The sequence below is a fragment of the Molossus molossus genome, unplaced genomic scaffold (genome assembly GCF_014108415.1).
Source record: "Molossus molossus isolate mMolMol1 unplaced genomic scaffold, mMolMol1.p scaffold_m16_p_6, whole genome shotgun sequence".
Classification (NCBI taxonomy): domain Eukaryota; kingdom Metazoa; phylum Chordata; class Mammalia; order Chiroptera; family Molossidae; genus Molossus; species Molossus molossus.
In genome coordinates, this window is record NW_023425399.1 from 105,883,545 (window position 1) to 105,895,610 (window position 12,066).

General features: G+C 47.0%; 1 protein-coding gene across 2 annotated transcripts in view; it reads left to right on the forward strand.

Annotated features, from left to right (window-relative positions):
- The window catches only part of NEDD4L (NEDD4 like E3 ubiquitin protein ligase), a 308,882-nt gene that overhangs the window by 258,393 nt on the left and 38,423 nt on the right, over positions 1-12,066 (forward strand). For both annotated transcript variants that reach the window (XM_036244390.1, XM_036244391.1), the window contains exons 13-17: positions 1,255-1,386; positions 1,880-1,999; positions 3,058-3,255; positions 8,900-8,977; positions 10,737-10,791. In XM_036244390.1, the coding sequence (XP_036100283.1) occupies positions 1,255-1,386; positions 1,880-1,999; positions 3,058-3,255; positions 8,900-8,977; positions 10,737-10,791 (583 nt within the window). The remainder of the gene's footprint in view (positions 1-1,254; positions 1,387-1,879; positions 2,000-3,057; positions 3,256-8,899; positions 8,978-10,736; positions 10,792-12,066) is intronic.

The window sequence follows — 12,066 nt, forward strand, 5'->3', positions numbered from 1 at the left end:
TGCTACTCCAGGGTCCTGCAGTGGGTTGGGGACCCTCTGATGTGACCCTCTCTGCCAAGCAATGTTGTTGGTAGAGAACACAGAAGAGGGGATGAGCACAGGGAGAAGCTGGGCTAAGAGATGTACGCCTCGGCCTAATATCAAGAAAATGACTGCCGGTCAAACATCTGGAGGCTAAGAAGATCCTAATTAGGGGAGGTGGTACCCAGCAAGACCTGGCTTCCTATCGTACCCCGAGTAATGATTGGGCTCTTGCTCCGTTTGCAGTCTCCTGGGAACCTGGATACCTGTGGTTGGCTTCTTGTTTCTGAGACCCCTCCCTTAGAGTAGCACCCCTTTCCCAGATCTGATACGCAGCCCCTGGCACTTCCTTTTGAGACAGCCCTGCCCTCAGGTGTCCGTCTCGTGGCTTCCTTGAGTCACTGAAGCATCCTTGCTATCCTGAGTTCTCCACCCCGACTACATTCCTCAGACTGCTTCTTACAAGCAGAAGTGTCTCGGGAATCCTTTCTCGATCTGATTTGGGCTATCTAATATAGTCGCTGTAACTGGACAGGTCTCTCAACCCGGACATTGCCTTGCTTCCTTCGTCCTTTGCAGAGACCAGCTCCGCATGGGCAGACAGGGTCAGTGCAGCCTCGGCTACCAGGCCTGGGAAGTCGGGCCTCAGCTGGCCACGTGGCTTCCTGAGTGTGGGCAGTTGGGGTGTCCTGGTTGGTCCTCTTGATTATATGCCATTGGTGTGAATGCGGACCTCCTGGAGAAGGAGCTCTGGATATTTTCCCCCTGAAGGAAGAATGCAAGGGCCCTGAGCTGATGAAGAATTTAGGGATGAGCTTGGCGAGTATCCTGAGGCAGCTTCATTGAGGGGGAACCATTCAGAGCAGTCCTGTCCTTGACAGTGATGTTTGACCGTTGAAATACCTTTCAGCTCTGCATAGTTTGACAGTAAAATTTAGTACCTAAAAGACATTGTTGTATTTTTCTCTGTCCTTATCATATTAGCTGCAACCTTTATATTGAAGACTTGGGGGCGTTCAAACTGAGTTCTGTAAGACTTTGGACTCCATAGGGGTTCATTCCACAGTAGATTTGAAGCTACTGGAAATCTGCTGTTTTCCGGACACTCGCGTTTTTGGGTACAAATAGAATTACTTTGTCCGGAGAAAGAAAGACTTCTCTGGGTGTACATTGCTTTATTGAACAGGTCAGAAAACCACTGCATTGAATAATGATGATTTCTCACACAAACAGCCCTCAGTGGCCTACGTACACACCACGCCGGGCCTCCCTTCAGGCTGGGAAGAAAGAAAGGATGCTAAGGGACGCACATACTATGTCAATCATAACAATCGCACCACAACCTGGACTCGGCCTATCATGCAGGTACGCAGACCTCCGTGCAGCTGAAGCTGCAGGCAGTCCAAGCGGAAATGTCCGTGAGCTCCGTGCTGCTGCTGTTTCTGTCTTGTCCCGGGAACCCGCGTTCTGGACATTTTCTTTTTCACAAAGAAAATGCCTTCTTTTACGTAGCATATATGCCTCAGGAAGCATTTGGTCCTCAGATCAGTCTTCCCCTAGATATATTTTTCTAAATGTGACGGGAAAGATGTTTTCAAGGTAGGACAGTGTGTGGAGTCTCTCCCCCCCCCTTCCCCCCTTCCCTGAGGCTCCTTTTCATGCCGGGCTAGTGATTCATTTTTATTTCCCTTGAATGTGTTTCCCCATCCCCCCCCCATTATTATGTTTAATCATTTCCTCCATGCTTTAAAGAGGCCAGACCTCTCATTACCGCTGGCTGTGTTGTTGTTTGGGTCCGCGCTCCAGCCACACACGGGGAGGTCCTCACCGAAGCTAACTTGTTTTTGCTCCAATGTAGCTCGCAGAAGATGGTGCTTCTGGATCCACCACAAACAGTAACAACCACCTAATCGAGCCTCAGATCCGCCGGCCTCGTAGCCTCAGTTCGCCAACAGTAACTTTGTCCGCCCCACTGGAGGTGAGAAGGCTCGTCTGGCTGGGCTCCCGTCTATCCTGTGACTCCTCCTCCTCTCTTCTCTCTGCACCTGGACCTGTTTCGCAGCCGCCTTCCTGTCCGCCGGTCGTTGTGTCCGTGGTGAAGGGTGTCCTCACGTAGCTTTACCCCATGCTTCTCTGTTCTGCTTCCCCGGACTCGCTCCTGAGTCTCATTCTCCTGTGGCCGAGGCCCTCGCGACGGGCACTGGACCTGTGGGCCCCTCTTTGCAGAACTTTCTCCATTCTCGTTGTGTTTCGCTCCTTCTTGCCTGCGACCTCATTAGACATGCATAATAACTCTTTCAAATCCCAGTGCTTACATTAAGTTTTAAATCATAGCTGTGGCTTGGATCATTTCTTTTCCTTTTGACCTTTCGGTCTGTCACTGTGTGGGCAAACGTGTCTCTGATGCGTATCTGCATCTCTCAGTCATTGCTGGGCATCTGCGTGTGTTCTGCGCGCGTGTGTGCGCGTGTGTGTCAAGTGCCATCCCTTACCATCACCGGTCAGTTAGAGAAGCGAGAGCACCAACGTTCCAGTTCTAAACTTGACTGTGGCCTCGAGGTAGCTGTGGATTCTCTGTGCCCTGGGCTTAAATGCTGATAAGTGGGAATGGATGATACTTTGCCTCCAAACTGTGATATAATCGTCATGGGTAACTATACGAGCCCAGGAGGTTGTCTTTAGTGGGTTAGGGGTTTCTTTCTGTGCTCTGCAAATTGCCAGTCCATTCTTCACTAGACTGTGAGCTCATAAGAATAGGGGCACATTTTCTCCACCCTCTGTGAAGTCTCCATCCATAACTCTCAGCAGAGTATATATCCAGTGGCTATGGAAGGATGGTGCTTTTAAGTAATTAATGTTATGTGTTTAACCGATAGAAAAACTTTAAAGTTGGATTTAAAAGTAAACAAGTGAGAGAAACCGGTTTCTTGGGAGCATTGTCCCCCTCCAAACAGGAGCATTCAGGATGCCCAGGTACATTTGGACACACCTGGAATAGCACACGTACGCGTTCTAACGCTCATTATTGTTCCTTAGGGTGCCAAGGATTCACCCATACGCCGGGCTGTGAAAGATACCCTTTCCAATCCTCAGTCCCCACAGCCATCACCTTACAACTCCCCCAAACCACAACACAAAGTCACACAGAGCTTCCTGCCGCCCGGCTGGGAAATGAGGATCGCGCCCAACGGCCGGCCCTTCTTCATTGACCATAACACAAAGACTACAACGTGGGTAAGGCTGCTGCTTTTACTTGGCTCCATTTTCATCGTGAGGTCTGGCGTTGATTCCTTCATCTCCTCACTCTGTACTCATGGTTCTTGTCGAGAAATGTCACTGACGCCCAAGCGGGTCCCCAGAGGGTCTTCTCAGTCTGCTTCAGGATTCTGCCCGCGGGCCGGTGGGAGCGGGTGCGAGAGGGTGCAGGTGAGGGCCAGCTGGTGCCCGGCCGATGCCTTTTCTCCGGAGCACCCCTGGAAGGCTTTGACCGTTCACCGAATTTGGGGGAAGGCCGTGCTTCGTGTTGCTGGGACGTTGTGTGACTGCTTTCCATCTCATGCTGGCGTCATAGGAATTCCGATCTTTCAACATCATTTTTTGTCAGTTTCTTTTTGCGTTTTTATCACCATTGCCCGTCTTTGTTTGATTTGTCCCTTCAGCTTGTACCGTTCACCTCAGATCAGTATTTGACTTCTCTGGGCTGCATTCCACACCTTTAATTGTCAGGGAGGAGGTGTGCTGAAGGACTTGGGGTGTAAATTTGACAGCTCTTTTTGGTGAACGTTTTGTCAAATTTGACTTTTCTTCTCATACTGCTCCTCCACGTGAGAAAGAACCTGTGTGGTATGAACTTGGACAAGATGTGAGATTAATTAAAAGTGAATGTGCCCATGGTTAGAGTGTCGGCCTGCAGACCAGAGAGTCTCGAGTTCAAGTCAGGTCAAGAGCACCTAGCTCGGTTGCGGGTTTGACCCCTGCCCCAGTTGGGGTTGTGCAGGAGACAACCAGTCAGTGTCTCTCACATCAATGTCTCTCTCTCTCCTTCTCCATCTTCCTCCCTCTCTTCCCTCCCACTCTACCAAAAAAAAAAAAAAAAAAGTCAGTGGAAAAATATCCCTGGGTGAGGATTGACAACAGAAAAGGGGAATGTGCATATCTTTGCATTCCTCTGTCAGTGCAAGTTTTAGCTGAATTCATGGTGGCTCACTTAATGTAGCACCCAGTTCCTTTAAGAGTCAGTGGTATTTTCCCACCACTAACCTGTACACCTATGTTTGACCTGGACTGGGTTCTCTTGTTTCTGACTATTTCCGATGCTGCAGAAGGCTTGGTTTTCTCACAGTCCCTAATGTCCCCAACCAGTGGCCTAGGTGTGGAGTTGAACTCAGTCCTCCTTGTGTTTATGCCACATGCTTAGAACTGACGTGGCGTGAAAGCTGGCTGAGTTTGGGGATGGTCAGTGGCCCCTAGATCTTTGGTCTCAGATCAGCAGCGAACAACATGTGCTTCAGATCCCCATTTCCAGTGAAGACACGAGTGTGTCCAGTTGTTAGAACAACAGCATAGTGTTCATGAAGAGCCTGGGACCAAAATGACCTGGACTGTCATTTACACTTTACCTACAAGGCCATGTTGGTTCAGTCCCTTGAGAATCAGATGAGATTATGTAGACGGCCCTCTCTCTCTCAAATCCTATGGATGGGTCATGGCACAGCCCATCTCCATGAGGACATTCTCGGCATTGGCAGCAGGGCTGTGACTCTGCCTTTTATTGCAGGACACTTGTAACATCCTTGGTTCCTACCACCGAATAACCACCATTTCTCTCCCTCCCCCACCGTAGTGATAACCAAAAATGTTATCACACATTTGCAAACATCCCTTAGTGAGAAGTACTTAAAGTAAAGGAGTTGGCTTGCTAGGAGAATTTATCATTTAGATCCTGGTGACATTCTTTACGCTCGTAACTACCTCTAAGGCATATAATAACACATAGCTTCGTTTGACTCACCTTGAGTCTGCAGATCACATTACAGGTTTCTAGCCAAGATGAGAGGAAGAGATAGGCAGCTTTGGGGGAAACAGACTCATGGAGATCGGCTTGTAAGTCTTTTTCTCCTCGTTGACATAGAACCCAATTCTACAAATCCTCCGCCAGGAATGGGAGCTCCAGAAATAGGGGGTAAATAGAATAAAAGTAGGTGGATTAGTGTATGGAGCCACTGTGGCTTGCCAACATAAGCTATGATTTTAGTAATTTGAACTAGCTTAGTAATCAAATCCCCTAACCTTTTCACAGCCTTGCACGCCACAACTGCAGAGTAATTGCAGCTGGGCAGGTTTTATTTTAAATAGCCCCGGCTTTATTGACTGCCGGCATGGTCGCTGAATGAAACCCAGTGTGAATTTCCAGTTGTTCCTTTCTTCCCAGATGCTTGTTACTGACTGATTTGCTGGTTTAAATTTTTAATTTGTTACAACAGCATTTTGTTGCTGCTGCCGTCATTGAAAATCCTTCAGGTAACAACTGGAAACTCCCGCAGCGACGGCTCTTCGGGCTGGCCCAGCTGCTGGCTTCTGAACAAAGCCCTGCCCCGAGTTCTCACTGTCCAGGGCACACTCCAGATCTCCTGTTGATCTGGACAAAAGACGAAGAGATCGAGGGAATGATAAAGATGATTTTCAACTTAAAATCTGTCTCGAGTTGGGATTTGCTTCATTTTTGTAAAGAGAACAAATGTGAGGCCAACGTAGCTTTTCTTAGATTGGAGCCCCATAGTGAAAAAAGAAGAAAAACTGGTCGGAACGGTGGAGACTAATGAAAACCGTACTCCTGCACCCCTCAGCCTGCGTGCTCTAAACCAGAGCGTGGAAAGATCAGGCCAACATCTCCCCCGAATCCACGCACAGAGCAAAGTCCCTGCAGAAGTCTGTTTATAAAGCGTGGCCTTGTATGAAGGCAGGGTGCCCACCATCCATCAGGAATAAGGTCTGAGACCCCGAGCCCGGAAGCAAAGCTCTGTCCACCCTGCTCTCATCCCTTAGTAACACCTGGAAGAGGCACTAAGTCCTGTCAATGGGAAGATCCCTTGTGGCCAGACATCCTGCAATGGTGTCATTTGTCCCTACCGGGGGCGGGCCGTGGATGCCTGCTGGAGGCCACCAGACGATGGAGGAAAGATTACAGGAGGCCTTGGATCTGTCCATTGCTTCTGCTAGGGAAGCAGCTCGAAGTATTGTGTGTAGGAGTATGTTTGTGTCTTTTACAGGACAAAGCACTGGCTTGTTTGTAGCAAGAACGAACACACCTTAAAGAAGTGTCAGGTTGCCCTGGCCGGTTTGGCTCCGCGGTTGGAGCATCAGTCTGCGGACCAAAGAGTCCGGGTTCGGTTCCCACTTAGGGGCACGTACCAAAAAAAAAAAAAAGAAGTGTCAGGTTGTTTTCTACCCGAGTCCAACCAATCAGTTCATTGTAGCTGAGGCATGGTTGTTGATCTCTTCCAGGATGGCAAAAAAAAGCTGTTTTTTGAACCCACGAGCATCCTTTTGTGTCATATAAAATGTGTATACAACACACACACGATTCTGTTAGGAAGTCTTTTTGGTTTTTGAAGAGATGTTGACCTTTGCATCTCAAGGGAAGCGCTTGGGAAATGCCGAGATAGCGAGTGTTCTTACTGTCCGGGGAGGACCGCGTGCTTCTTCACTTCTCATTTATATTCGCATCACTTGAGACCTCCTTCGTGTCCCAGCTGTTGGCATCCCTAAAGCGGTCATGACACCTGGGGCCTTGGCTGCCCATCACCTGTGCCATCAGCTTGGGGGTGCCCGCCTCTGTGGGGTTCAGGGAATTCATGGGGAAGGGGATTTTGAGAGAGTGTAGCTGCTGCCATTATTTTTATGTTTTGTTGGTACAATAAAATAATATGACCCCTCAGGCTCTCTAGCCCTAATTCTGTGGATTCTGGGTTTCCATGCGAGGCCATTTTTAGCAGACCTGGGAAATTGAGTTTATTTTATATTTTATTCTCCTCCTCGCCCCCCAATCCCTACCCACTGGCACTTGAATTTCAACTTCTTTTCCCCGCCTTCAATAACTAGCTTTTTACCAAAAGGGCTGGTTGTCTTTCTCAGTAGCCTGTGTGTGGGCTTCCCAGCCTGGAAGTCCTTTGTGTAGCACCCGCGCCTGTCCTGTTTCACGTCGGAGCTGTCTCAGGCTCCTCTAAACCTATGTAGTCGGGGGCTGTGTTCCCAAGGGTCCCCATGATGGTGATGTTGGGGGCCTAGCTCAGAGTTAGCCATGAGTGGGTAGCTGTTGTAGAGTTCCATGCGCCCTGATTCTTCCTCGCTCACAGTTGTCCTCGCACAGACGTTCCCAGACTATCAGCCGTTCGGACTTACTAAAGCCCAATCTGGTTAACATGTCTGCTTACGCTGGCTGTGTTCCAGTAATCTACAAAATATTGGGCCTATTTTATGCCTTTACTTATCCTTTTTTAAAGCATATTAGTGAGGTTTCAGGGTCAATATTCACCATGAACCACAAACATGATTAGGTACTTCAATTAAAAGGTTGCTATAGCTAACAGAAAGCAAAGCTTAATTTTATTTTTTGTTATTTTTTTTTTATTCTTGCCAATTTCAAAAATCTGTTGTTTTGTTATGATTCTGTAATTCTAGTGGTTTAAAACTGTTGACCAGGAAAAACACTTTTAACAGCTTTATTGAGATATGATTCACATACCAAACATTGACCCATTTAAAATATGCAGTTGGATGGGTTTTAGACAGACTTGAACAAAGATGTGTAGTCATCACTATAATCAATTTTAGAACAGTTTATCACCCCCAAAGGAAACCATGCTCATTAAAAGTAAGTTTTATTAAAAGATCCTTTTTAAATGTTAGGCTTATTTGAGTGATATTTTATTATTCTGAGTTTTATCATTTGTCTTCTAACCTTTTGTGTTTAAAATATGAATTCTTTTAGTTACCTTGCATTTTCACTGGGTCTGTATACATAAGAGGCAGCCCTGAGACTCAGGGTCAGAACCTCTGGGCAAGTTCTCATTCTTTCTGAAACTCAGTCTCCCTGTCTAAAGAAATGGAGATCATGCGCCCAGCCTCCTAACAGCGTAGTTGCAAGATCAGACGTCTGCCTGTACTATGTCAAATACAAAGTGTGACCCAAGAGGTCACTACATATTTCTTTGTGGTTGGTTCTCTGTGGTATCTTAAGAAGCATATCCCTTAAGAAAAATCTTTTGCAAACTTGTAATACTAAAACATGCATGAGAACCTACCCTGCAGACCTTGAGAATCTCAGTCCAGTTGTGTAGTAGGGATGTAACTTTGCCATGAGGCCCGCTCTCTCTGGGAGAGCGCCTGACCTGGCTGGCCCAGGTGGGAGGGAGAAGCAGGCAGCGGTGCTGATGGAGAGGCCATTCCAGCGCATTGGGCCAGCTCCCCTCACCCGCACCTCTGGCTCCCTGGGGAGGTTTACAAGCCAGGTCTTCAGCCCTCTTTTGTGGAGCGCAGCCTTCTCTTCTCTCGCCCACTTTGTTCTGGTTTCCATGGTAACATCACAGCTGGGTCCTTCTTTCTCTTCACCTGCTCATGGTATTGGGAAAACATTAACCTTCATTTACATATTCTTTCTTTCTTTCACCAAGGACAAGGAGGAGGAGTGGAATCTTTTTTGAGAGCTGGTCAGCCAGGCTTCCTGTTAAAGAGGGGACCTCCCCGCACCATGCAGGCAGGAGTGTGTCTCCATGCCCAGGCACCTGGTTGCCCTGGAACACAGCTCCAGGGGGAGGAGCCAGTACCGGTGCACAGATGGCACTCTTAACACCTTGTACTTTTTACATTTTTCTTGCAGGAAGATCCACGCCTGAAATTTCCAGTACATATGCGATCAAAGGCACCTTTAAACCCCAATGACCTTGGCCCTCTTCCTGTGAGTACACTGGAGACACATGGACATGTCTGAAAATGTTCATTCATTTATCTGCTCAGTGTTGGTGGAGACCCTCTGTGACCTCTTTCTCCAGACTCGTGGCCCATTAGTCTATAATTTCTGAAAAAATCAGGTGTATGGCTGGATCCTCGTAGTACATACAAATTCACACAATAGCCAGTATGTATGAAAGAGGTTTCTGAATTGCTAGCTGCCAGTAGAAGGCAGACCTTGTAAGGAGGACGTAGGAGGCATATTTTACAGGTGACAGTTTAAGCAGCACAGGTTTATTTTGTACCATAGCAACCACTAAGCTCCGCCCACAATGCTGCTTTAGTCAATAAGAACAAAAGATCAAAAAACGGTGGGAGAAAAAGGCATAGGTTATCACAGAAGGTGTTTGTAAGTCATTTAGCCTGCAGATATTTTAAACTTTCCTCCCTGATTGATGGCTGTTTATAAATCTAATCTGTTATCAGTTCTCTTCGGGAGTCTGATTGGGATTAAGCTATTTACTCCAAATTGGATTTTGAAGGAAACTTGCACCCTGCATCCTCCTTTACCCTAGTTTTGTTTGTTTGTATTTACTTACTTATTTATTTAATCTTCACCTGAGGACACTTTTTGCATTTATCTTCAGATAGAGCAGGAGGGAGAGAGGAGGAAGAGAGAAAGAGAAACATGGATGTGAGAGGGACACATCGAGTGTTGCCACCCACACAACCCCAACCGGGGCCAGGGACAAACTGCAACCGAGGTTCATGCCCTTAGTGGGAACTGAACCTGGGTCTCTCTGGTCAGCGGGCCGATGCTCTAACTGCTGAGCCAAACCAGCCTGGGCCCCAGTTTTTTGTTTGTTTGTTTGTTTGTTTGTTTTTTAATAGCCTAACAGGGGCAGGAAGGTCAGGGATGGGGGGACTTTAAGAATATTTTAAAATGAAGGGATCTGGGAATTTTTTTATTCTTTTTTTCCCCAAGCATAAGAACCTTTTCTGTTGCCTAGTGGGTGGTATATTATGGCAAAATTTGAAGCTAGGAAGGTTAGCATTCCATCTTTCTTCATTAGGTTATACAGCTATCCCTCACTCTCCAAACAGTCCTGGTTCTGGGTTTGCATGAAAGAGCCCGGGACATGTCTAGAGAGTGACTTTCATAAGGGAACAACTTGTGTCATCTGGACCTGTTAGGTTCCTGAGTTTCAAACAGCAAGTACGCCCAGTCGCACAATGAGAGCGTGCCAGCCCTCTCTTGAAAACATTCTCCAGGTCCGTTTGGTTCCCCAGTTTGAACAGTGCGAGTTCACAACAGACGTGCAAGTGTTCAGTGCTCCAGCCAGTGATGACCTCTGTCAAGCAGCTGTCTCCAACATCCTCGCATGAGCCTTCCTCCTCCCTGTAGCACTCAGAAATAGCGGTTTAATTCTGTGAGCTGCTCAACCCCAAACTCAACTGTCTCATGGGGTGCTGAAGTTCCCTTTGAAGCTTTTGAAATAGCAACCCCCACTCCCTCTTCCTGGGGAGCGCCTCCGAGACCGTGGGACATGTTGGGACGTGCGCCCACATCGCACGCTAGATGTTGTCGAGGGTTAGCTGGAAATATGTGTGGTTTATTCTCAATGCGAAAATGCACCCTAGCGGGGAAGAGGAAGAAAGTGCCCTCAGGTGTCGTAATGTTGCCTTTGATCTTGTAACAGCTAGCTAATTATTGTATATTTTCTCTCTCTCTCTCTCCCTCCCTCCCTCCCTCTCCCTGATACTAGCCCGGTTGGGAAGAAAGAATTCACTTGGATGGCCGCACATTTTATATTGATCATAGTAAGTAGGCGCTGTTATGGACACACGGGGATTGCAGGTCAAGGGAGGGGGAGGCGGTTCCAAGTATTAGAGTGAAAGTGTTGTTCTTTTGCTGTTTGTCCAGGCAGCCAGGTGTTATGTGGAGAGAGGGGTACCGGAGAGTCAGTGCCCTGGCACGGTACTGTGCATCCCCACGTTTGCTGTCAAGTAGCCCGTCAAGCTTTCACTCAATTTGATCTTGCGACCTATTAACTTTTTTATTTATTTACTTAAGAACTATTTTTTTGGTTGACCCCTTGACTTTTGCGCTTTTAATAAATACACTCTGGTAATAGAAAATAAGATTAGAAGTGACGATTGAGTCCAAATTCTGTGTGTGCGCAACACTTGGCGCAGCACACGAGTGTTCGAAACACTGCCTTCATGGGTCTCGGGGCCAGGTGCCCATTCTGACTTATTTTCTATTCATAGCATGTTTCCTCGCACCCAACACACTAATATATATGCAGTTCTTTTCTTGAAATTGTGGTGTATTTGCTGGAGACATTTGCTCCAGCACCTATGGAAAAAAAATGTGTGATTTCTCATTTCAACTAAAACTAATACAGGTTTGCTTTTAGCCAGTGGGTTTTATTTGCGGGGGAGTGGGGTCTTTCTTGAAGTGACATGTTCTCCGTATTTATATATCCCTTACAACTTCTGAAAATGTACATGCAAAAGAGGTCTCTAAATAGATTTCAAGTTCAAATCATATGAGCAGTTTGGTGCTGTTTTGCTCTTTGTTGTCATTGGACTCATAGAAGTCTGAACCAGGCTTCCCCAGCCCCACACGGCCTTAACTCAGCACACTGATTAGTAGCACATTGGCGAGCCTCTTGCTGAAAGTCTGCGGTGAGGGTGGGCCCTTCTCGATCTCTGAGGCTTTAGTGCCCCTTCCAGGTGTTGCTAAGCGACCGAGTGCATCATAGACAGCCCTTCGCTGTCTGGCACCGGGGGCTGAGGGCTTATTATAAATGGAATTAAGCAAGAAAACCAACAATTCAGAATTAAGCCAAAAATAGAAGTCCTCAGTGTATTTAAGGGTATGGGCTACCCTTTGGTTTAATTAGATATGTCAGGATATAGAGGCCTAGTGTTTGTCCTCAACCAGTAAAAATACTGTTTACCTACTTTCTAGAATTTTGCAGTGACCATAAAATTGCTTCCGTAAGTGCTTTAAAATATGTGTTTTCCTTAATACACTATTTATCATTTTCTTAGCATAGTTTGCTAAAAGAGTAGAGAGGTCATATCCTT